General features: G+C 42.7%; 1 protein-coding gene across 2 annotated transcripts in view; it reads left to right on the top strand.

The window, feature by feature from the left end:
• The window catches only part of ZBBX (zinc finger B-box domain containing), a 33,220-nt gene extending 10,736 nt beyond the window's left edge, over window positions 1-22,484 (top strand). Inside the window, exons 7-19 of one of the 2 annotated variants that reach the window (XM_033150586.1) lie at window positions 3,540-3,719; window positions 5,091-5,271; window positions 5,701-5,821; window positions 6,725-6,870; window positions 8,423-8,526; window positions 9,883-9,959; window positions 12,156-12,304; window positions 12,931-13,169; window positions 16,740-16,902; window positions 17,912-18,064; window positions 18,957-19,205; window positions 20,714-20,843; window positions 22,211-22,484. In XM_033150586.1, the coding sequence (XP_033006477.1) occupies window positions 3,540-3,719; window positions 5,091-5,271; window positions 5,701-5,821; window positions 6,725-6,870; window positions 8,423-8,526; window positions 9,883-9,959; window positions 12,156-12,304; window positions 12,931-13,169; window positions 16,740-16,902; window positions 17,912-18,064; window positions 18,957-19,205; window positions 20,714-20,843; window positions 22,211-22,283 (1,965 nt within the window). In that variant the 3' untranslated portion in view covers window positions 22,284-22,484. The remainder of the gene's footprint in view (window positions 1-3,539; window positions 3,720-5,090; window positions 5,272-5,700; window positions 5,822-6,724; window positions 6,871-8,422; window positions 8,527-9,882; window positions 9,960-12,155; window positions 12,305-12,930; window positions 13,170-16,739; window positions 16,903-17,911; window positions 18,065-18,956; window positions 19,206-20,713; window positions 20,844-22,210) is intronic. The other variant, XM_033150587.1, reaches the window with a different exon arrangement.
• Window positions 22,485-22,724: the final 240 nt, after the last annotated feature.

The following is a 22,724-nucleotide window of genomic DNA, read 5'->3' as shown; positions in this document are numbered from 1 at the left end:
GGTCTGATCCAGACGGGCTCCTGTTTCATCCTTGATTGCCACAGTGTGTCATGCCATTGTTCCACCAAACGTGACTCAAAGCCATCCAGGATTGTGGCTTAACAATGCTTATGATGCGCTGTTGAGTGAAACTGAAACTGTATACATCACAATACGGTCATGAACAGTAGCAGAGACTGTCTCTGAAAGGTGGAGTTGAGAGTTTGTTGTCTGAACCTTAGCAAATAGTATAGGAAATTGGCTTGTCATCCGGTGGAGAAGAGGGAACTGAAATAAGGCTCCATAGCAGACGTTAATAGGCACCTGTACCTGTTGTAAGTTATCCCCCAGTGACCAAAGGCATAACGTTTGAAGATTTACTGCATTCAGCACTACAAAACGTAATCTGTTTCCAAATACATGGCATTGCCACAGTTCTAGTGCAGAAATTCTGGGGCATGTAATTGTGTGAACCGGGGGAAGAATTGGCAACATTAAAGGGTCGGAAAAGAAGAAAAGGGAGAAGTTGATGTCCTCAAAGTTGTACACAGGGAGGGGACAGAGCCAGTGTGGTGTAGTGGTTAAGAGCGGTGGACTCGTAATCTGGGAGACCGGGTTCGTGTCTCCGCTCCTCCACATGCAGCTGCTGGGTGACCTTGGGCTAGTCACACTTCTTTGAAGTCTCTCAGCCCCACTCACCTCACAGAGTGTTTGTTGTGGGGGAGGAAGGGAAAGGAGAATGTTAGCCGCTTTGAGACTCCTTCGGGTAGTGAAAAGCGGGATATCAAATCCAAACTCTTCCTCTAAAAGGGAAAATGAAAAATGGAGAGGTGGCTGGAGATAGTATAAGCCAGGGGTCCCCAAACTAAGGCCCGCGGGCCGATTATCCGGCCCCTGACGATGCGCACTGCCACCTGCTCTTACCGGCGTGGCGCAGCTGCCCATCTCCGGGTTGGCGTGGCACTGGAAATAGCTTGTGCGCAAGCGTCATTTCCGGCTCACTTCCACGTCTGCGGAGGCCCGTGCGCACATGCACAAACTATTTCCAGTGCTGTGCCAGAAGCGCACCGCAAATTATGCTTGCGCATGTGCACAAGCTATTTCTGGTGTCGCGCCGTGCTGGAAAAGCGAGTGCGTGTTTGTATGGGCGCGCGCTCCCTCGCCCTCCAGCCCGCAGCGCGATCAGCGCTGAAGGAACCAGCCCGAGGCCAGGTAAGTTTGGGGACCCCTGGTATAAGCTTTGTCCTTTGCAGGGAAATAAAGGAGAATTAAACATTTTTTTTCTATCAACTTTTCTCTTGCCATATGTAGCCTTGCTTTGTGATCTGATGGAGACTTTAGGATGCAGTTCCTCGCCCTTCCATGAAATATTTGTAACTGATTTTTACTCCTTTGCCTTATTTCAGAGTGAAGTTTGCCACCGTTTATTGCAGCCTGATGTTTCTTTTTAAAAATGATAATTATTATTATAACAACAACAACAATTATCTGAATGAGCATGAGGGACGCTTGCATGGCCTAGAAGTGACACTTGTATTTTACTTGCCTTTCTGTTATTTATTGCCAAAAACAAATTCTCAAAGAATTTGCTACTCTGCTACTCCCAAAGAATAGCTAAGGGTGCCTCCGTGCATGTAGAAAAGAATGGGAACAGATGTATAAGAGAGAGAGAGTGAGAATCTAAAAGTCAGCAGAGTAGAGAAAGTCAGATGCTGAACATAACAGGCAACGCAACGCAAAGCAATTAGACTCCCTCTTCGTAACATAAAAGAGTATTCACTAATTCCTACAGAAGAGAGAAAGAATTTACACAGTGTGTTACTGAGACTGTTGATTCTGTTGGAGCATCTGCTTGGAGTACTGCTCTCCAAAGCATGGAAGAGGAATGATTAGTGGCTCCAGCGCATCATCTGCCACATGGATATGCAATACAACACCCTGTTACATGTAGAATTGACTTGAATAATCTCCAGTTATGTTTTTTTAAAGTAGCCGCAAACCATTTTTGTGGCTAGATTCACACGCACACACGAAAAAACAACTTTGTTGAGTATTTGCCCTTTGAACCTGTTTGTGTCATTGGACTGAATCACACGTGATTTTTCTGATTGTACAGTCCTGGTAGGGGAGTTGGTATATGTGCCATGAGCTTATATGATCCCTCCTTCCCTTAAGCCAGGGGTCAGCAAACTTTTTCAGCAGGGGGCCCGGTACACTGTTCCTCAGACCTTGTGGGGGGCCGGACTATATATATATATATTCCCGGACCGTCCACATGCCGGATTTAGAAGGTAATAATAATAATAATAATAATAATAATAATAATAATAATAATAATAATAATAATAATTTTATTTATACCCCACCCATCTGGCTGGGTTTCCCCAGCCACTCTGGGTGGCTTCCAACAAAATATTAAAATACAATAGTCTTTCAAACATTAAAAGCTTCCCTAAACAGGGCTGCCTTCAGATGTCTTCTAAAAGTCTGGTAGTTGTTTTTCTCTTTGACATCTGGTGGGAGGGCGTTCCACAGGACAGGTGCCACTACCGAGAAGGCCCTCTGCCTAGTTCCTTGGTTCCCACTTCTAGGCCATGATTGGGCTGGATCTGGCCCCCGGGCCTTAGTTTGCCTACCCATGCCTTAAGCACTCCCAAGAGTCAGTTTAAAAAAAAGAAGAAAAAAAGAGATCAGTAAAGCTGAACTTTGCCATTACATTCGCACTGGCCATCTATGATTTGGGTTTGTCCTCCAAATTAGGACCAGGAATCGCACATGGAAGCTGGTTTCTAGTCCTGGTTGGGAGAGATCACATGCAAAGTTTGCCAGTTCAGTTGTAACAGAATCAGGAAGTAGCAAATGTTGAGTCTGAGTGCACGAAGGGAGGAAGGAGCACATAAAGTGCCATGTTCCCAGTCTTCCAAACCATTGTTTGGAGGACCGGACATGTTATATGTGAACCAGCCCATGCTTTCTCTGACTGCTATTTCAATACTATTTTCTCCCAGTACATTCATCTGCTGGTAATTTCTACTTCTACACAAACTATTGCTAAATGATAAATCCCTAGTCTTACTATTTCTATCTTGCTTTTTGTCGAGTGATAGCCCAGATTATGTTCCAAAACATTTCAGCAATGTGTAGACAGTTGCCTCTTCGATTGTCTACTTCTGATCCTTCTCCACTCGACTCACTCTTGAAACAATGGGTGAAATTCCTGGGAACAGGTTTTTTTTTTTTTGGGGGGGGGGAATCTGGAATAGAAGCCTCCAGGTGCAAGAGAATTGCCTAGTTGACTACATCTACTTACAGGAGTTGGGGAACCTTTGGCCGTCTAGATGTTGCTTCAGCCCTAGCAAATATGGATGCCCTAGCAAATACCATCAGGGATGGTGAGAGTTTGGGTACATTTAGAGGGCCAAAGATTCCACACCCCTGATCTGCTATTTTGTGTACTGCAATAGAAGATCCAGGCAGCATGCCTGTAGTCTCCTCTTGTTGGTTAGGCAAAATAGCTGTTTTTGTTTTGAATTCAACATATGACTTATTTTTTTCTGTAGGCAAAAGCACGTATACCAATAAGGAAACTGGAGGCTGCTCAGCAGTTCTTGAAAACAATAAATCCTGAGGAATCTAATGGCTGCATAAATAATGGACTGAAGAAGGAAGTTAATGATATATTAGTGAATACTTCAGACATTCCTTCACCTTTACCAAAAATGCCAGCTTACAATATTGAGGTAATTCTGGAAATTTGCCATCTGAAGTGTTGTGTGTTTTAAATCCTACGGAAATTTCTCTTCCATAATCGCAGCAAAAAGCTGGCCTTTTAATTGTTATGTTATGGATGCCATCCAGTCAAAGGAACCGTTTATTAAGAATGTAGTTAATTTTCTAGGCATTTTCAGTCCCAGGAATTGATTCTGGAAATCTTAGGACAGTGTTTTTCAACCTTTTTTGGGCAAAGGCACACTTGTTTCATGAAAAAAATCACGAGGCACACCACCATTAGAAAATGTTAAAAAATTTAACTCTGTGCCTATATTGACTATATATAAAGTAATTTTCCCACGGCACACCAGGCAACATCTTGAAAAACACTGTCTTAGGATTCTGTCCTTGGGGGAGAATAAGGGAAGGATTTTTTTTTTTTTGACGTCTTGAATTGGTCCATTAGTTAGAATGTTATTTTTTGAAGGGGTACGGCTATATACTTATATTTCACTTGACGGTTCTAGAGGCCATTGTACACTATTCTTCACGGAGGGAGAGAGTTACTAGAACTTTTTTTCTAGAGGAGGAGCCGCCATCTCTGCTTTCCCAGAATGGCTGTACCTTCAGAGCTGAGAGTTTATGCTTGGGTCAGGGTCCGGTTCCCCCCCCCCCCCCAGCACTTTGATTTCTCTCTCTCTCTCTTCAAGAGTCTTTCTGTTTTTCATCTTGCTCAGTCCTATCCCTTTTAATTAGATGCGGGGACTGAGATTTTGTTACAAGTCAAGGGAACCCAAAAACACTTTGGTTGATTCTTTGCCTTATATTGCACGTCACACCTGGGGCACTGTTCTGTGTGTGTGTGTGTGTGTGTGTTTGGCTGCTAATTCTTTCCATAGTTCCATAGCTTTTCTTAAAATTAAGGGGATGAATGGGTGGGAATATTCCGTAGCTGCCAGTCGGTCTGGATGGCAGGGGGCAGCTCTTGCACAAGAAAAAAAATCTAGTGACTCTAGGAGGCACCATTCCCAATATTGCACAGTGCCATCCAGAATCAACAGAAGTTAACCAGTAAGAAAAGTCTATTTTCGCTCTGTTTCCAAGTATTTCAGTGGATTTGAGAATGCATAACTGTACTGGATTAGGGCCATTGTGGTCATATAGAGATTTCCTAACGCGGTCTTGAATTGCATTAGTGATAACTTGGTCCGTTTTGAAGCTTACACACCAGGCTTACTCCACGTTACTCTATTCTAAATACCTGATTTCCTTAAATTCAGGGAGCTTTATATATTCCAAGCATTTGGTATAAAACAGGTTTGTGGCCAGCTGACATACTGGGATGTATCAGAAATGGGTGAATTTTGGTTAACCCAGATTAATTCTCAAAATCAATTCAGGAAGCGTCTACAGAACCTTCTGAGGAGGATAGGCCTGAGAGCCAGAGTGGTGGGTCTTTACTGCATGGTGTGTTTGACGAAGAAGAATCTGCAAAGTCTTTTCAGGAAGCTCTGAATCAGTGGAGAAGTAGAAATCACTCTCAGAAATCTAAGGAAGAACGTTCCTGTCAGGTTGGACCAGGTAGGGATTAATAATTGCTACATAATATTTGGACAAGAAAGCTGATCTAGCTTACCTTCTAAGTATTCCACATGACACAAAGATAGGTCAGTATTTGACTTGTGAATGATGACAATGATTGTCCAAAAAGTGGGGAAATATATAAATAAATTCCTGGGTATGAACTCATATAAGTGACACCGCACCGCCCTGATTACTTGTGGGGCTTAGCCTACACATCTGGCTTGCAGTTTTTGTACATTGTGCAAGGGCTGCACTAATACGAGTTGCATTTTATGCTATTAAATATTATCAATTCTGAATTATTTTCTTAGTATTGTTAATCCCATTGGTTCTGCCAGAGCTGTAGAGCTACTGTTGGCAAATTAATGTGAGTGATGTCCTAATACGTTTGAATGGTAGCTGATAGTTTTCTCTATATTGCTATAGAAAATACTGGTTCCTGTCAGGTGCAGACAAGCCCTCAAGTTGCGAAGAAAGCTGTTGAAATTGAATTCAATGAAGATGGCTTGAAGTATATGGAAAGATTATTGATTAAGAAGCACAGAAGGTATTCGCTGGATGGCTGCAATACACAAGGGACTCTAAATCTAATTGCTTAATCTAAAATAGTGTAATCAAAGTATTCAGACGGTAATATTGGAAAATACTCCTTCATAGGAAAAGGAGTTACTGATTTAGAATGGTTATTGGGAATGACTTTATGGGTGTCAAGGTAACTTAGGGTATAATGTTACCAGTAATACTTTAATAAACTTCTTCACCACTTGCAAGCAAGCAATTGCAATGCATTTCATCCTGCATCAACAGATTTATTCCAACATTAGACTAAATGAAAGTGTTGTGAAGGGTTGTAATTTTTTTTATTGAACTTGAGTATCTCAGTAGATGCTGGCCCACTTTGCACGTAGCGCTAAGCCAAAGCATGGCTTTCTACAAGCAGAAGTGTGTGGTTACCTCGAGAGGAAATCATATTCCCTTTGCACCTCCTCTGATCCTGCTGCTGCTGCACTACTCAGGGCTAAACCATGGTTTGGTTTAGCATGTCATCTGAACCCTGGCATGTTAATTGTCACACACCAGATGAATCGGGAGCTGAAACCAAGGTTTGTTCTTGGTTTTCATCTTGTGATTTGTCCAAAGGAGATAAACCATGAAGACTGGGTTCCGACGACATGCAAAGAACCAAACCATTGTTTAACTCACAGTAGTAGCAGGACCAGAGGAAGAGCAAAGCAGCTGCGGTCTCTCTGGTATCCTGCATGTTTGTGCTGCACCATGGTTTGCCTTTGTGTTGTGACTGAGACTCAGCCAAAGACCCAGTCTGGAAGTCGATAACCATTGTGGGTAGTCAGGATCAGTTTTCTCACATTCTCCCTGCAGACCAAAAAGAGTAACAGTGTGATAATAGGCTTGCAGTTTTAAAGCATTTCCCTCATCTTTGTTTTTATAGAACTCCAGTTGATAAGTTGCCAGATAGTATTATAACAGATGAACTGAAACTTGAAAAGCCACAGATTAATGAACCTGATGACACTTGGGTTGGAGGAGAGGATGATGATGAAGAAGACGACGATATAGCAGTTGCTCGTTTTGAAGGTTTGCTGGGCTTCTCAATCCGTTATAGTGTACCTTTATGCTCCCAGTGGTAAGCTGCATCAAGAATCTGAATGGCTAATCAGGTTTATGGAATAATTGCAATTGGGACATACTGAATTCCCAAAAAGCGATTTGACAATTTACAAAGTTAAATTAAGATGCAGTTGCACCAACACGCAAATGGGGGTATGGAAAGTTGGGAGTGTGAGGTGAAGCAATTGCACAGCCATTTCATTCCTTGCCCAGAGAGGATAATATTCAAAGTACATTAACCCACTCTCTCCATGTGAAACCCACTCTCTCCATGTGAAAACCCACTCTCTCCATTGTGTCGCCCAGTCCTGAGAGATGCAGGAATTGAGAAGGTTGGGCTTGAAAAATATTAGCTTGGTTTACAAGCCCAGCCTCTCCTTCTACCCAGTTCCTAGCAAGCAGAAAGGGAAAGGTTTTAAAGGGAAAGGTTTTGCTTTTATATTTTGGAAGACTTGTTGCATTGGGGGAGAAAAAACAGGAGAAAAACTTGCTGGTTCTTTTGCAAAGTCCCTGCAAGTGAAAGGAGACGTTGCCTTGTCTTCCTGCCCTCACTTGCTAGACAGCTTGAAGGGCACACAGGCATGAGCCATAACTCTCATTCATTTGGAATGCAGATTTACAGGATGGGAGATTTGTGCTGGCATTCCCCACCTTAAAAAATAAATAAATCTACATTCAATCAATAATTGTAGATAAGATGGTTTTATTTTAAATAGGTCAGGAAACATTCTGAGTACAAGGAAGCATGATGCTAGATAAAAGCCAGCTATTGCAAATGTATTTTTCTTCAATTTGCAAGAGCCTAATACCCTTTCAGTGCTTCCAGTCAGCAAAGTCCGTAGATACCGGGTGCTTTAATGCTTCCTTTTTTTGTTTGCCAACTCCACATGGCTGATAAAATCTGGTAGGAGACAAGTGAATATGGGTGTCCTTAGATTCAGTGAATTTAGGAGTGCTTAGGTGATTGTTCTTGAGAAAGACTCTTGACTCTCCCCTCAAAAACTTCATGTGTCAATGATTACATATTATACTGTAATATTAGAAATTAAACTGGAAATACATTGTCCGGGTGAGTTCTTAAAATATTTCCTTTCTCCAGACAATCCCTTGTTACCAACCTTATCCAGATTAGTTAATCCATAATGGTTTTTTTTTTTTTTGTCTCTGGCTCCAACCTTCGCTCTGCCCACTGCACTTCCTTTTCTTGTGAAATTATACTGCTGTTGAGCTATCCTATCCTTTTGATTCTCTTATGTTTTCAGCATTTCCTCCCCATTCATTGAGCTGTTATCACACATTGTTACTACAGATAGGGATGTTCCTGCTTAGCACAAAGCGTACTATCTTAACGGTTTCAATTATTCACACCTAGAACAAGAGGCAGGAGAATACCTTGCCATTAGCACTTCCTCAACAGACTGGAATGGCTGGCGCTGCAATTTTGCAGCTGCGTAAGAACAATTATTTAGTACAAATCTAAAATACAAACACTGGCGGAGTTTTTAATTTTTAATTCCAGCTAAAGAAATGAGAAAGTACTGGGCAGATGTTTCCAAACGAGAAGAGCCCGAGGCGCTTCTTGCGAACGTTGAGCCCTCTCTGGAAATCAGGGTCCTTGAAGATGTAAGTGTTTTATTGCCTGGCTAGTTCAAGTTCAGTTTCATTTGTTGCACTTAGTAGACTTCACAAAATATACAGCAGCATAAGTGTGTACAAATGGGATCGCCCACCGCATAAAATTTCCTTTGTCTGCATTCCTGTGACAGTTAACTTGACAGGCCTGTTTTAACAAACCCACGGTTGACCGCAGTAGCACGAAGCGAGGTGAGGAGAACACAAATAATCTAAGCAGAGCCGAACACTAGTAACATTAACAGCAGTTAAAAGCAGAAAATAAATAAATATGGGATCGGTTGCATTACAGGCTTGTCAGGAGGAAGAAATATGGACATGAGCTTGAGAAGTGGTTGCAAAATGCATTATGTACAGCAATAATGGCCCATCTTTCTAACAAATATTCAGGGCAGTTAGAGCTGGACTGCATTACAAGCCCAAACGTTTCTGCGTTGTTTATGTGTTAGCTTTACGTATCCATTCCTTTAATGAATGCAGTCAAAGAAGCGGCACATTTTCATGGATTCCCTGGCATCATATGATGGCATAAATTTAGCCAATATTTTTTGCTGCATTTTGAGCCAGGGCTTACCTTGGCCACTTATTTTTGGTACCCTGGAATATGCTAAATAATGTGCACCAAGAGTGTGCTCTTTTTAAGTTATGGAGAGTACCTTGGTTATGTCAGCGAAAAAGCAAACTCAGCCCTTGTGGCTGGGATTAAGAGGATGGGTATGTAGGTCCAGGGGACCCCCTGAATTATAGTCTCTGTCATATTAGAAGGGAAGTACAGAATGAGCTCTATTTATACCCTTATCTACTTATGCGGTGAAGGCACACCTGACTATGCTGGACCAAACAGGTCATTGATTTTTATAACAATTATTGTGGCTTCTGCTTCGATGAAATGGATTTGCCCAGTCAACAAGCGTAAAATGAATGCACTGTATTAAAACTGTTTACTACACAGGCTTATTATTAAGAGCAATTGTTGAGAGTCATTAGCTCCCAAACAGTGGCTTCTCTCCTTTTTGTTATCTATCCGTATTGGGAGGCAAAGTGGGAAGGGAATGTAACTTGTCTGGTGCAACAGGAAGCCTTGTTTGCTTGTTTAACAAATTTAATATGTTGCTTGGTGGTAAGCAAAACTGTTAAGCGGTCTACAAAAATATAAAATATTAAAATTATCTGTTAAAAACAGGCCCAATCCTCAGACAACCAAGGGTTTGTTGTGTATTGTCTACAGTACCATGGAATTGTTTAGATTTTAGGTTACAGTATTGCGAACGTGACTGGGCCCTTAGGATGGAGTGGACTGAGATTCTCTTTTGAATGAATGAATGAATAATTTTTCTTTCTGATAAGGCTTGCAGAGAGGAGCCAGAGGAACTTGCCAATTTTGTGGTGTCAGAAGCTGGATCTGATGATTTGATTGATTACAGGTAACGATTACAGCCTAATTATGGAACATGGTTACACACATTTGTGCGGACACATTTTTATTTGCATCCCCAGTCGCTCTGCAGTTTTCCATGAAAATTTTTTATTCAAATCAGAACCGAACAGGCATATATTGGAGAAGAAAGTAGCCCATTTCATGCGATATTCCAAGGCAAGGGGGCTCCAAGCATTGAAAAGCAGTAGCAACATTGCACTGCTGGCCCTGCTTCCAGGTCACCTGATTCCCCAAGCCCCACGCCTGATGCCCACACATTGAGTATAAACACCCGCAAAACAGAGGACTGCAGGTGTAAACTTCTGGATCTATTGAAAATCTGATGGCGTATAAGGCTTCCATTTTGCAGATGCCTAAACCACAGAGCCTAGGGCTTGCCGATCAGAAGGTCGGCAATTCGAATCCCCGCGACAGGGTGAGCTCCCATTGTTAGGTCCCAGCTCCTGCCAACCTAGCAGTTCAAAAGCACGTCAAAGTGCAAGTAGATAAATAGGTACCACTCTGGCGGGAAAGTAAACAGCGTTTCCGTGCGCTGCTCTGGTTTGCCAGAAGCAGCTTAGTCATGCTGGCCACATGACCCGGAAGCTGTCTGAGGACAAACGCCAGCTCCCTCGGCCTATAGAGTGAGATGAGCGCGCAACCTTAGAGTCGTCCGCAACTGGACCTAACGGCCGGGGTACCTTTATTTTGCAGGTGTGGAAAGGGAAGCCACATTACACCGGAGGCAGGGCCTAGAGTGCAATGCTGTTTCCTTTTCAGTGCATAGATGCCCCTTTACTGTAATAATGCATGAAGGATCTTCCCAACATAGACCTATTATGAGCACAAGAAGAGCCATGCTGGATGAGGCTCAAGGTCCAGCATATATTTCTCAAAGTGGCCAGCCAGGAACCCCAAAGGCAGAACATGCACATAACAGCACTCTTCCACATCAGCTGGTGCACGGAAGCATACTGCCTTCAACAATGGAGCTCTCTGGGTTCTGATTTTAAGTTGTAAAAGCCCCATTGCCTCACCCCTTCATGTGAGCAATGTGTGCGGAGGCTTCTGCTATTTCATCTCTTCAGAGTCTGCTTCAACTGAAAGATCTCATCCGCTGCTCAATCTCCTGAAAATTGTATTTTAGAATCTTTAACTTGGCCTCATTTTTTCCTTTGTACCCTGAACCATGTAGCATATATTTTTGTACTTAAATTACAGCTTTAAAAAGCGGTGCAATTAATGAAATTTTCTGTGTGATATGTAAAAAATCATATTCACCACACAAAATCAGTATCAAATGGCTCCAGTGTAAAATTATTACATGGTCTGAATGCAGCAGCTGGACTGGTGCCTGGGAGTGGCCGCCGAGACCATATAACCCTGGTCCTGAAAGACCTACACTGGCTCCCAGTACGTTTCCGAGCACAATTCAAAGTGTTGGTGCTGACCTTTAAAGCCCAGCCTCCTCCCAGTATACCTGAAGGAGTGTCTCCACCCCTATCGTTCTGCCCGGACACTGAGGTCCAGCTCCGAGGGCCTTCTGGCGGTTCCCTCACTGCAAGAAGTGAGGTTACAGGGAACCAGGCAGAGGGCCTTCTCGGTAGTGGTGCCTGCCCTGTGGAATGACCTCCCACCAGATGTCAAGGAAATAAACAACTACAGTGGTGCCTCGCTAGACGAATGCCTCGCTAGACGAAGGCATTCGTCTAGCGGAAGGCAGCCCCGCAAGACGAAAAAGTCTATGGGGCTGCCTCGCAAGACAAAAAAATTTCGTTTTTTTTTCGTCTAGCGAAAACGCGGCTTGCATTGCCACTTCGCTAGACGAAAAACCCGCTAGACGAAAATTTTCGCAGGACGAATTATTTTCGTCTAGCGGGGCACCACTGTATCAGGCATTTAGAAGACACCTGAAAGCAGCCCTGTATTGGTAAATTTTTAATGTCTGATATTTTACAATGTTTCATCTGGCTGGGAAAACCCAGCCAGATGGGCGGGGTATTATTATTAATAATAATAATAATAATAATAATAATAATAATAATAATGTGTTTTAAAAGCCTTTCTATAAAAAGAAGTCATTTTCACACACACACACACACACACGTATTTATATATGTTTATCTCCCATAGACCTGTAGGAAGATGCTTTAATGTGGCAATCTGGTCATTTTCTATTCTAATTTTTGTCTCGTACCTCAAGTGGTCCCATGTCGGAAAATCAGAAAACCAAACCTGACGTTTTTCTGGCGCAAGCTGGCAATATTACCACCAGATCATCGCTTTCATCTGCAGCTCAGAAAGAACAGTGTGTAAATGTGCTTCACAATAAACAGGAAGAAGCACCTCGAGGTGAGCTTATGTTAGTTACATCTACTGGTAAAAGAGGATTTGTGTTGACATGGTTTTCTCCCCCCGAGTCGGTGGTTTGTGTTTTTGTGTTGTGCACAGATGTCTTATCCCGTGGATAAGGGACAACTTCTGTGCTTATTCCCGAGGGCGCACACCTTCCTAAAAACCAATAGTGGGTGCCTTTTAACCTCTGTGCATAACTAACTGTTTCTGTTGACTATGCAGTCAAGCAGGAGGCCTGAATCTCCCGGCATTCAGAAATGCTAGATGAGCCTTTGACCCTCAAGCATCATTCCTGGAGTATGTATCACCGAGTAAAGATTTGTTTAAGGGAAACAGCTTAAGGTGAAATGTGGCAGAGAGGAAATAATGAAATATAGCTATCTGCCTGCTTTCAAACTTACATAGGCAGTTCTTTTGTGGACTGAGCATACTTTGTTCCTAGCTTCTGTCTGGTAGTGCAGCCCCCGAGTGCAGGTCCCTGGTTTTACATGCAAGTCGATGTAACTTGTGTGTTAATGGCCTATTTTAAGGCAGTCATTTGAGAAACTACATGCAGGGATTTGAACTGACATGGTTTCTCTCTAACTCTCTCTCTCTCTCTCTCTCTCTCTCCAATTCTTTAGCAAGAGCACCTTTTGCAGAGTCAGGAAGAGCAGATGGCGCTTGGGGCTGTTCCGGCGCGGAGGAAACGGTTCCTAGCACCCCTTTTAAAGGAGCTGCAGCAAAAGAGAAGCATTCCAAGACAAGGAAGATCAGCACTTGCAAGAAATCTGAGCAGGACAGATTGGCTCCGAGGGAACCTTGCGTAGTGATGTCCGCAAAGTCGCTCGAAGCATCGCCGCTTGCTGTCAAGTCTTCAGTGGTAAAAATAAATAAATAAAAGGAATTAAACTCCAGCTTTTGTTTTTCGGGAGAAGGGGCGGGTGCCATTTCCTCATTATTTGTTGAACTATTAGAAGAATAACAGTGTCTTGTATGGCACACTCTACTTTTTTTCCATTTCATCTCGTGAATGGGGCCATTTTTGTGCCAGTTGAACCACTGCATTGTTTCATTTGTCCGGAAGGATGAGAAGAGCAGGTGTGGGGAAAGTGGACAGCACAGGATGCAGAAGGAAGGGAACTATCTTATTCCCAAGTCTCTGCAGAGGGAAGGGCTCTGGCTCAGTGAGAGAGCATCTGCTTTGCATACAGAAGGTTCTAGGCCCAATCCCTAGTATCTCTGGGTAGGTCTGGGAAAGAAATCCTGAAGGGTTTCTGCCAGTCTTAGTATAAACCATGAAGCTCTTTGGGTGACCTTGGACTAGTTCCGCCTCTCAGACTAGCCTACCTCATAGGGTTGTTGTGGGGATTAAATAAGAGGGAGAACCAAGGATGCCACCTTGAGCTCCTTGAAGAAAGGTGGGGTATAAATGCAGCAAATAAACAACAAGTTTCTACCCAACCAAGAATATGGAGGTAAAAGCATAGGTTGGCTCTACCTCCTGGTTGACTGCTAGCATTTCCTTTCCCTCACCCTGTTTCCTTTAGGACTCTTCGGTGGCAATATTTCCCATTCATAGAATAATTCAATGAAAGGACCCAACAAATGGAAAAAAGTCATTTCAATGGATTATCCGGCATCCACATACCTTTCCCCATAGGTGGCTCCCGGAACATAATCCAAGAGGAAATCCCCAACAAGGGGGGAGAAAATCCTACCCACCCTCTAAAAGTATCTCAAGGGAGTCCTCTCCCATTCCCCGCCCCTGCCCCCCCCCCATTCTAGGAACGAAGAGGCCCCACATATAACTCCTGCCTGGTGGAACATTGGGAAGATGATTTTCTCCTCCTCTTCCTTACTGTTTTAATCTCCCACACATCCACACAATTGACTGTTGGGAAGGGTCTTAAGAGTGCCTGAAACTGGAGGATTTTCTTTCTTTTTTTTTTAGTTTAGAGACAATTGTGATTAAGTGGTACATAAATTGTAGAACTAAAGAATACACAGGCGTAGAGCATTGCTCGCGGAGGTTCTGTTCCCGGCCCCCGTGCACGTTGATGGAGCATGTATCAGTGTGCTCCATCCCCCCCCCCCCCCGATCCTGTTTTGGCCCCTTTCTGCTTTCTTCTGGGTCTGAAAGGACCTGCACATTGGCAATTATCCTTCGATTGGATGCGCCTAAAACGGTCACTGCCTGTATAAATAATTTTTTTTGTGCCGGCATATTTTGTTTTCCGGCAAAACTCTATAAACAGAATCAAGCAGGAAATTAGGATTCTGCTAAAGGAGTCATCTTTAATAAGTTATATAAGTGTAAACCATTTCTGAAGGGTATGTATTGTCCACCCTTTAATCTAATCTGAGTTACAAGCCAATGGTCAGCAGCTCAACGGGGCCACAGTGCAGAGAAAGTTTCATTGTCATCATGCTAGGAAGGGAGGATAGAATAGTTCTTTATTACATACTTTCCTTTGGGGACGCGGGTGGCGCTGTGGTCTAAACCACTGAGCCTCTTGGGCTTGCCAGTCAGAAGGTCGGTGGTTTGAATCCCTGCGACATGGCGAGCAAGTTCGGAAGCATGCCCCCCAAAAGTGCAAGTAGATAAATGGGTACCGCTCAGGTGGGAAGGTAAACGGCGTTTCCGTGCGCTACTCTGGTTTTGGTGTTCCATTGTGCCAGAAGCGGCTTAGTCATGCTGGCCACATGACCCGGAAAAACTGCGGACAAACGCTGGCTCCCTCGGCCTGTAAGGCAAGATGAGTGCCACAACCCCAGAGTCATCTGCGGCTGGACTTAACTGTCAGGGGTCTTTTATCTTTACCATTTACCTTCCTTTACTTTTGCTTGATTTGGCTTTCTTAGACTTTGATGCCCTCGTAGAGGGGTTCATATTGCTCTGTGTTTCAAACAGCATCTAGGAACAATCTTGGCCAAGTTGTTTATAAACATCCCCCACCCCTTCTGCAAAAAGCAGAAGCTGCATCAGTAGGTCAGACTTTCCACTGCCTAAGTCACTGAAAGTGATTTATTATTTAAGGAGTAAGCAAGGACAAGGACTAGAATTGTTCATTAAAAATTGGAGGAAAAAAATATTCCTGAGTGGTAAATTTGGAAGATAGGTTTATAAAATGAGCTGTGGTTTTTTGGGTGGTTCTCTCTCTTGAGTCGTTAAAGTGTGTTTTTTTTTGTTATATAAGTTGAAGATTGATTAAAGGACAGTTATTTATTTGATAAGATAAGCTTTCCCTAAATACGGCATAAAGGTTTTTTATGGAATTGCATTTTGTGTATACACTGTTGATTTGGATCTTGATTTTTGCTGTTACGATGACAACCACAATTTTTTATTTTTTATTTTTTATTTTTTTTACAAAAAAGACAGAAAGTGAAGAGAAATAAGAAGCAGTGGCTAGGAATTTGCTGTCATTCCTTAGCTCTGGAGGGGCAAGGAATACTATTAGGGGCTCATATTGGAGGAAAACATCAGTAGCTTGCTGGACTCTAGCTTTGGCAGAAATATCAGCATATTCTTAAAGCAGACATTTGGGAAACTTTGACCCTGCATTCCCATCAACCCCAGCCAGCATGGCCAGTGGTATGGGATGCTATGAGTTGTAGTTTCAACAAAATTTGGAGGCCTACAGACTCGGTGACACAGTATATAATAGATGATTTTTTTGTGCTTGCCTTGTAAGATGTACATTTAATGTATTTAATGCAACCACGGCAATGCAGTTTTTGTGACCTTTTAAAAGTCTGAGTTTCATCTTCATGCATAATTTCAACCCTGTGTAACTAAGCGAATTTCAACATTGCCAAAATTACTAGCTTTTTGAAGAAAGACGAGATAATACATGTGGATAACTTTAGCTTTTTAATATCCGTATGATATTTAAAGAATTGTTTTAAGGGTAAAGCTGTACACCATATAGGGCCTCTACAGATATAGAGATTGGCCATGGTGTATTAAACCATTGTTAAGGATTGGCTACAAACCAGGTTGTAAAACTGATCGAATCGCATTTTCCAACCAGGATTAAAGCTGCCATTGTAAGTATACTTTGTTGGGCGCAAGTCCCACTGAACTCAGAGGCCTTCCAAGCAAATACATGTAGGATTAAATTGTCACTGTTCCATCTTTGTCAAGCAAACCATGGTTAAGGCAGCTTTTCAGCCTCTCCCAATCGCTCTCGCTTGCAAATTGACAATCAGGCCATGTTGGTGTTTTCATGTACAGCCCCACTTAGACATGAGTTAATTTAGGTCAGAAAGGTACACCTTGGTTAGTACTAACACAGCGCACCATGGTTAGTACTAACCTGGTTTAACCATTCTTTCTTCACCAGGACATAGAAGATTTCAAATTTTAAAAATGCAGTGTTGCTGAGGAGAGCTTTTGTCAAGTGGCTTCAAAACAGCGTTGTCTTCCCAATCTTCTTTCTCACCCCAGTTGTTACAGGAAATAGCCCAGAAGGAGAAACCTAGCTGCGCCCTATATCGAGGGCTTGAGGAATTCTTTACAATGGATACAAGCTGTGAGCAAGTTATGACGGAATCGTTTCCTTCGCCACGTGCAGGCAGGCAATCGCCAAGCAGTGGTATTTCATTTTCAGGTAGTAATGCAGAATCAAACACCTCCGTTTCCATGCATGTTGCTTACTGAGCACATTGGCTTTAGGGCATGATAACTTCAGTTGCATATTTAAGTACACAAGGCATCCTTATCTGGATATGTCAGGTCTAGGACATCATGTATAAGTGCATTTGGCATAAGCTGGTGTAACTGCCATACTGGGAAGGCGCAAGGAAAAGATTGTAGCGGCAAAACCAACGAGACAAAAGCATGTCATTCTTTCATGCTTTAAGTTGTAAAGCCGTGTTTATCATACTTGTAGTGGGAAATGCAATTATGTAAGTCACCTGGAAATGTCTTGATTTTCCTCTCTGAAGCAAAGCTTTGATGAGGCCTGTTTTCCCTTAATAACAGTGCATTAAGCTCTTTGGGAAATTATTAAGGAGCCATTAGCAGTCATAAATCAGTTGCTTGAGTACACAAGCTAATTGTTAAATGAAAATTAACAAGCGACTTACTTTCACTCTTAGAATGTGTTTGTATTTTGCTCTCGTACTCTTTTGAAGGGCTTGCAGCCTTGGAGGGATGTACACTGAAGGGTTCAGCTGTGGCCAGTGACAATTCCCACCAACTGCCTGCTGAAGATCACTCCTCCCACTATGCGGTTTATATTAAAAGACTGTTCATAGGTTTCAGCTGGAGACACTGTTTGATGGCAGGACAATGTTATATCCAGTGCCCCGGAGTGGCTGAGGGTGTGCGCAGTCAGTAAGGGTGCCGCCCGAACGGGCTGCCTCTTGCATGGCGACCATACGGGCTGCCGTTCTCGCACGCCGTCCATATGGGCGTCTGTATGGGCTGCCTCTCGTACGGCGATTGTGCCCCCAGGCGGTTCACCCTGCCCCTCGGTGTCCTGCCCCGGGTGCCTGAGAGGGTTCCTCCGCCACTGGTGGATGCATTTAAAGTCAGGTGTAATCTGTCCAACCAAATAATGCTTAAGAAGATAATTCTGATTATGGGAATTGAACATCTACCTTTTTCAACTCCAGGGTCTCAGCCGTGGATGAGGCAGTTCAGCTTAAGTGAATGTGCTGATGAGTCTGTAGTGCAAGATGTCTTGGAAAGAGAGCTTGGCAGACCATCAAGTAGACTGGGAAGGCAAAGCCCAGGTCCAAGAGCTTATCGGTCGAAGTTGTCCATCGGTAAGAGCCCTACTTAAAGCGCATAGCTGCACTGTGAAACCAGGACGAAGTACATCCACTGTTGCTATTCCTGATTTTCCCAGGTTCCAAAATGTGCAGAGTGTCTCCATGAGGATTAGAGGCTCCTTACTTCACAAATTCACCTTCCAGCTCACAGAACAAGAACTGAAGGGAGTAGGAGGAGAGCTGTGTGTGTGTGTGTGTGTGTAATTTTAATGACGATTTTTTTGGGGGGGGGGAGTCTTAGGTGCTCAAATATATAACTCCTGAGTTAAGTATCTGGCTTTTCTTGAACAAAGAAAGGGTATTTTGATATATATTTTTATAAGTAAAAAAATATCAAAATATGAGTTGCAAGAGTTCATGTATTGATAATGTCATATTTACTAATAGTAAACTCCTTCTCCAAGTGTGGAGCATGAATTTGGTATTAGTGGGTCCAAAACAGTACCACCTACACATAAGAGGATGTGGGGGGGGGGGACCACAAAGTTTGCAGATATGCAAGAAACAATAATACTTTGGTTGAAAACTCCTATTTTAACATACCACAGAACAACATACTTTTAATTATCCTCCTGCCCCTGTTACTTCATGACTGTGTGTGCAAGTATGATGAGTTTTCAAGCTTTCATATTTTTTTGGGGGGGGGGGTTTCATGTTAAAAAAAAGTTAGGTATAATTGGGCCTTCAACATTGCTTCAGCCTGATTCCTTTCCAGATTGAGGTGGTTTCTAGATCGGGAGATGCAGTGCTGCTTAGTGTGTTTGTAAACACCATTTGGTCCCATGCATGATGTTTTCTAGAATAGGGAAGGACATTTTATGCAAACCTTTAGAAAAGGAAATTTTTATAACAGGTCTTTAACAGCAAATCACTCTCATGTTTTCAGGAAATGCTTCTGTGAGGCCCCTTTCTGCAAATATTCCTTTTTGCAGAACCATCACGCCCACACTTCGCCCTTCTTCAGTTCTTCAGACAGGATCTGAAAGCTCAGCTACCTGGCCTTTATCCCGAGCAGCTTCTGAAATTTCAGAAATTGAAGGCATTGATGTCACCGAACATGATGATCCTTTCTTGGAATACAGTACTGATCAACAAGCCTTAGCAGATTTAGAAGACGAATGGCAAAGTAATGCGGGTAATTATGCAATATCATTAAACTCCCATTCTGAAAGATGTATTTTTGGTAGCTTGATTATCTGTATAGTCTGCGTTTATGCTCAGCTGGGTGTTTTTCATTTTCCCATATTCTCTGGATTATAAAGAAGGAAGTCCACAATATTGGGACATAAGCAACAACACTTTTCTGATTCCCTGATCCCTAGGCAAACATTGGGTGAAGTAGGGTAGACACAAACTAAACATACCCAACTCCCTCAACTGTTTGGTTTCCAGACCCTTGATCATCTTGGATGAAGGCAGAAGAGAGCAGTACTATTACTACCCCTGATCTGGACACTGTACTTCTGAATAAGTGTCAAACCTTACATTTGTCCCTATTGAAATTCATTTTGTTAGTTTTGGCTCAGTTTTTACCCTCTGTGCTCCAGCCAGCGAAGCAACCAACATAATCAAGAGTTCAAGGACACCTTCCAGCCTGGCAAGAGCACTCGAGAGTGCAGAATAGGGCTGGTGAAGGGTGTGGCTCAGAAGGTTGGGTGGCCTGTGGAGAGTCCCAAGGACAGGATAGAGAGGTCCAGGGGCCACATTTGATTCCCAGGCCTGAGGTTCCTCTTCTCTGGCATAACATATTGGAGTTATAGAACAATTGGAGCAGTCTGCGTAGGGCTGGTTACAGGTAGGTAGCCGTGTTGGCGTAGGGCTGCTTGTGGAGGGTTTAGAGGGCCCTGAGGCAGGGGCAAAAAGGGGGGCTTGTAGAAATGGATTGGAATAATAAAGAGTAGAGGGGGTTTAGGGACAGGCATGGGGTATTAGTGAGCAGAAATAGCAAGCAGAACCTTGGAGGAGGACCAGTTCATACACTGCATATTCATCACTCAATTTTAGCAGAAAGTGTGAATTACTGTACTTCCAATGAAAAATACTGTGTGCTCTAGAATCAAGTCTAGAATACACAATAACACTCACAACAGGGATTCTAGTCTCTGTAGTGAAATTCAAATCCCACAGACAGGATTGTTTTGAGTGACTCATTGACCCACAACTTGTTGAGCATCTAAATGGAATCAAAACGTGACCATCCTGCATCAGATTTTGGGTGACTCTCAGATGCGCTCAGTCCCCCATGCAGTTTCCACAAGATGCACAGCAGCTGTGCCTACCCCTGTTAATCTGTTCTGCAGAGCGCAGACAGGGAGAATTGCAGGATCAGTTGGAGCGATGCCTTTGCTAGCATTTCCAGTTTAGCACTAAAGTGCTGAATCGGCAGTGTGGGATGCTTTCATGAGGGTATAATAACAGAGGCAGGTGCTATGTATTATGTACTATAGTGCTATGGACTTGCCCTACATTGGAGAGTTTCTAGCAATAATTTGAACTGGAGTATATCCCCCCTCCCCCAATTTTACTACCCGATATGTCACATTTTGATGGCTCTGACTGTTCTTTCTCATGCTCTGTGATAATTTCAGGCACCTTAGTATTTCCGTTGCTTGTTACTAAAATAAAATACTTACAAAATTTCAGATCCTTGGGAAGAATTCAGTGACTTAAGCTCTGGAGACTTCAGTAGACATTCAAAGGGGGCATGTCAGAATCATCCCGATTTCCGTAATAGCCATGAAATAAAAGACTACAGTAAAGGTGATGTTATAAGGTGAGTTAATCTTGCCATTAACTTTTACAAGAGGATAAAAGAAATGTAAAAACCAAACTCCAAAACCCAGCATTTCACATAATGTGTAGCAACGAACTTTCCTTTATACAACGCATGTGGCAAAATCAAATCAGAATTCTGCTTACAAACGCTAGCGGTCTGCATGGTTTGCCAGAAGTGTCCTGCACCCTCTCATCTAGGTTAATTTATTTTTCCTAATTATCTGCTAATATGGCTTGTTTTCCAATTATCAGCTCATCTCCTCTTCACTGAGAAGTGATTAATTATGCAAGATTTGAAAGCATTAACTTTTCCCAGCTTTTTTTTTTTTTTTTTAAAGAGCCTTCTAATGAGAACCCTGTTCAGGACACGTTCTCATCCTGCTTTTTCAAAGCCTGCTATCTCCCACCATGGTTGCGCCAAGGGCTTTTTCTTGTCCCAGACAGTAAGATCGCCTCCAAGCTTCACATGTAACATGCAACATGGTTCTTTCGGTGGTCGTGTGCCTGTGTCTGTGTGTGTCTGTGTGGCCAGGCACCAGAGATTACTTTCTTTAGAAAAACAGGGAATTTTTTTTTTTGACATTATGGTATGTTAAGCTTTGGGTATCAAGTGTACCCAATAGAGATGTGCACCAACAATAGGCAGAGACAGCTAATTTTGATTCTGTTCCCAACATCCTCCATGTTCAGTTCCACAGTGACTATAAACATGGAGTCTGTGGAGGAGGCTGACAGCCATTGCCACTCCCTGGATTGGTTGTAAGTCAGAAGGTAGGCAAAAGGGCCTGAATATAGCTCAGTTGGTAGAGCACAAGGCTCTTAATCTCTGGATTGTGGGTTCTAGCCCCATGTTGTGCAAAAGATTCTTGCATTGCAGGGTGTTGTATTAGATCGCCATCGTGGTCCTTTCCAATTCTACAGTTCTATGATTCTATGAGGGCAGGTTCTCACCTTTTTTGCATTATACCGTAACATTTCTAAGTGGCTTTTGTTTTTAGTTTTGGGTTTTACTTCCTGTTTTATATTTCGCAAAGGCTTTAAAAGAATGGACGGAACAGGACAAATAATTTCAGCTTTCCGAAACCTTTTCGCCAAACACTAGGTGGTCTGATCTTCTACGCCAATCCAAGAGCGATAATAGGTTGAATCTAACCAAGTCATAATCACAGTAGACCTATGGAAGTCAATGGGCATGACTAACAAGCCCAGCAATTTCAGTGGGTATCACTTAAATGGATGCAAGCCACTGGTTACATATCTGTTTTGCTTCATTGTAATTAATCTTACCTCTGTATCGGGAACTTGCTTGCATTTGGATTTCTGGAAACGAAACAGCTGAACCTTTTAATTATGTTTTATTTTTAGAGTTTATGATGAAAGCCATACAGACGATGAGGAAGACCAGAGGGACAAGCAGCAGGTGATAGAATTGCACTGAAAAACACACACAGAAACACGCACACAGAGGAATCGAACTTGATGTACCCTTCTGCTTCAATCCATATAAAATCATCAGGCCGAGGCGCTTATCTCCCCAGCATGGCAGGTTAACTGAGCTGATGTGAAGACAAATCTCAAATAAATAAAATGCATGTTGATGCAGAAAAACAAACAGAAAGAAACGAGTTTGGGCTCTTGCTACTTCCATTGTCTTCTCCTTTTATATTTATTCAATGCATCTGTACCTTGTTCTTCAACCAGAAAAGCTCCCAACGTGGCTAGCAAATCCGTATAAATAAAAACACAAAATTATGTGTTTTCCTTGCAAAAGATGAATTAGGTTCACCCGTGCCAAGCAAAAGGAGGAATGTTGTATTGTTCCATTGTAACAATTTTTTAGTCGCTGTTCGCTAGAGAAGGTTTGTGGCTGTAAGGCTTT

The sequence above is a fragment of the Lacerta agilis genome, chromosome 5, assembly GCF_009819535.1.
Source record: "Lacerta agilis isolate rLacAgi1 chromosome 5, rLacAgi1.pri, whole genome shotgun sequence".
Taxonomy (NCBI): domain Eukaryota; kingdom Metazoa; phylum Chordata; class Lepidosauria; order Squamata; family Lacertidae; genus Lacerta; species Lacerta agilis.
Note: the sequence above shows the minus strand (reverse complement) of the source record. Positions and strands in the feature narration are given on the sequence as shown.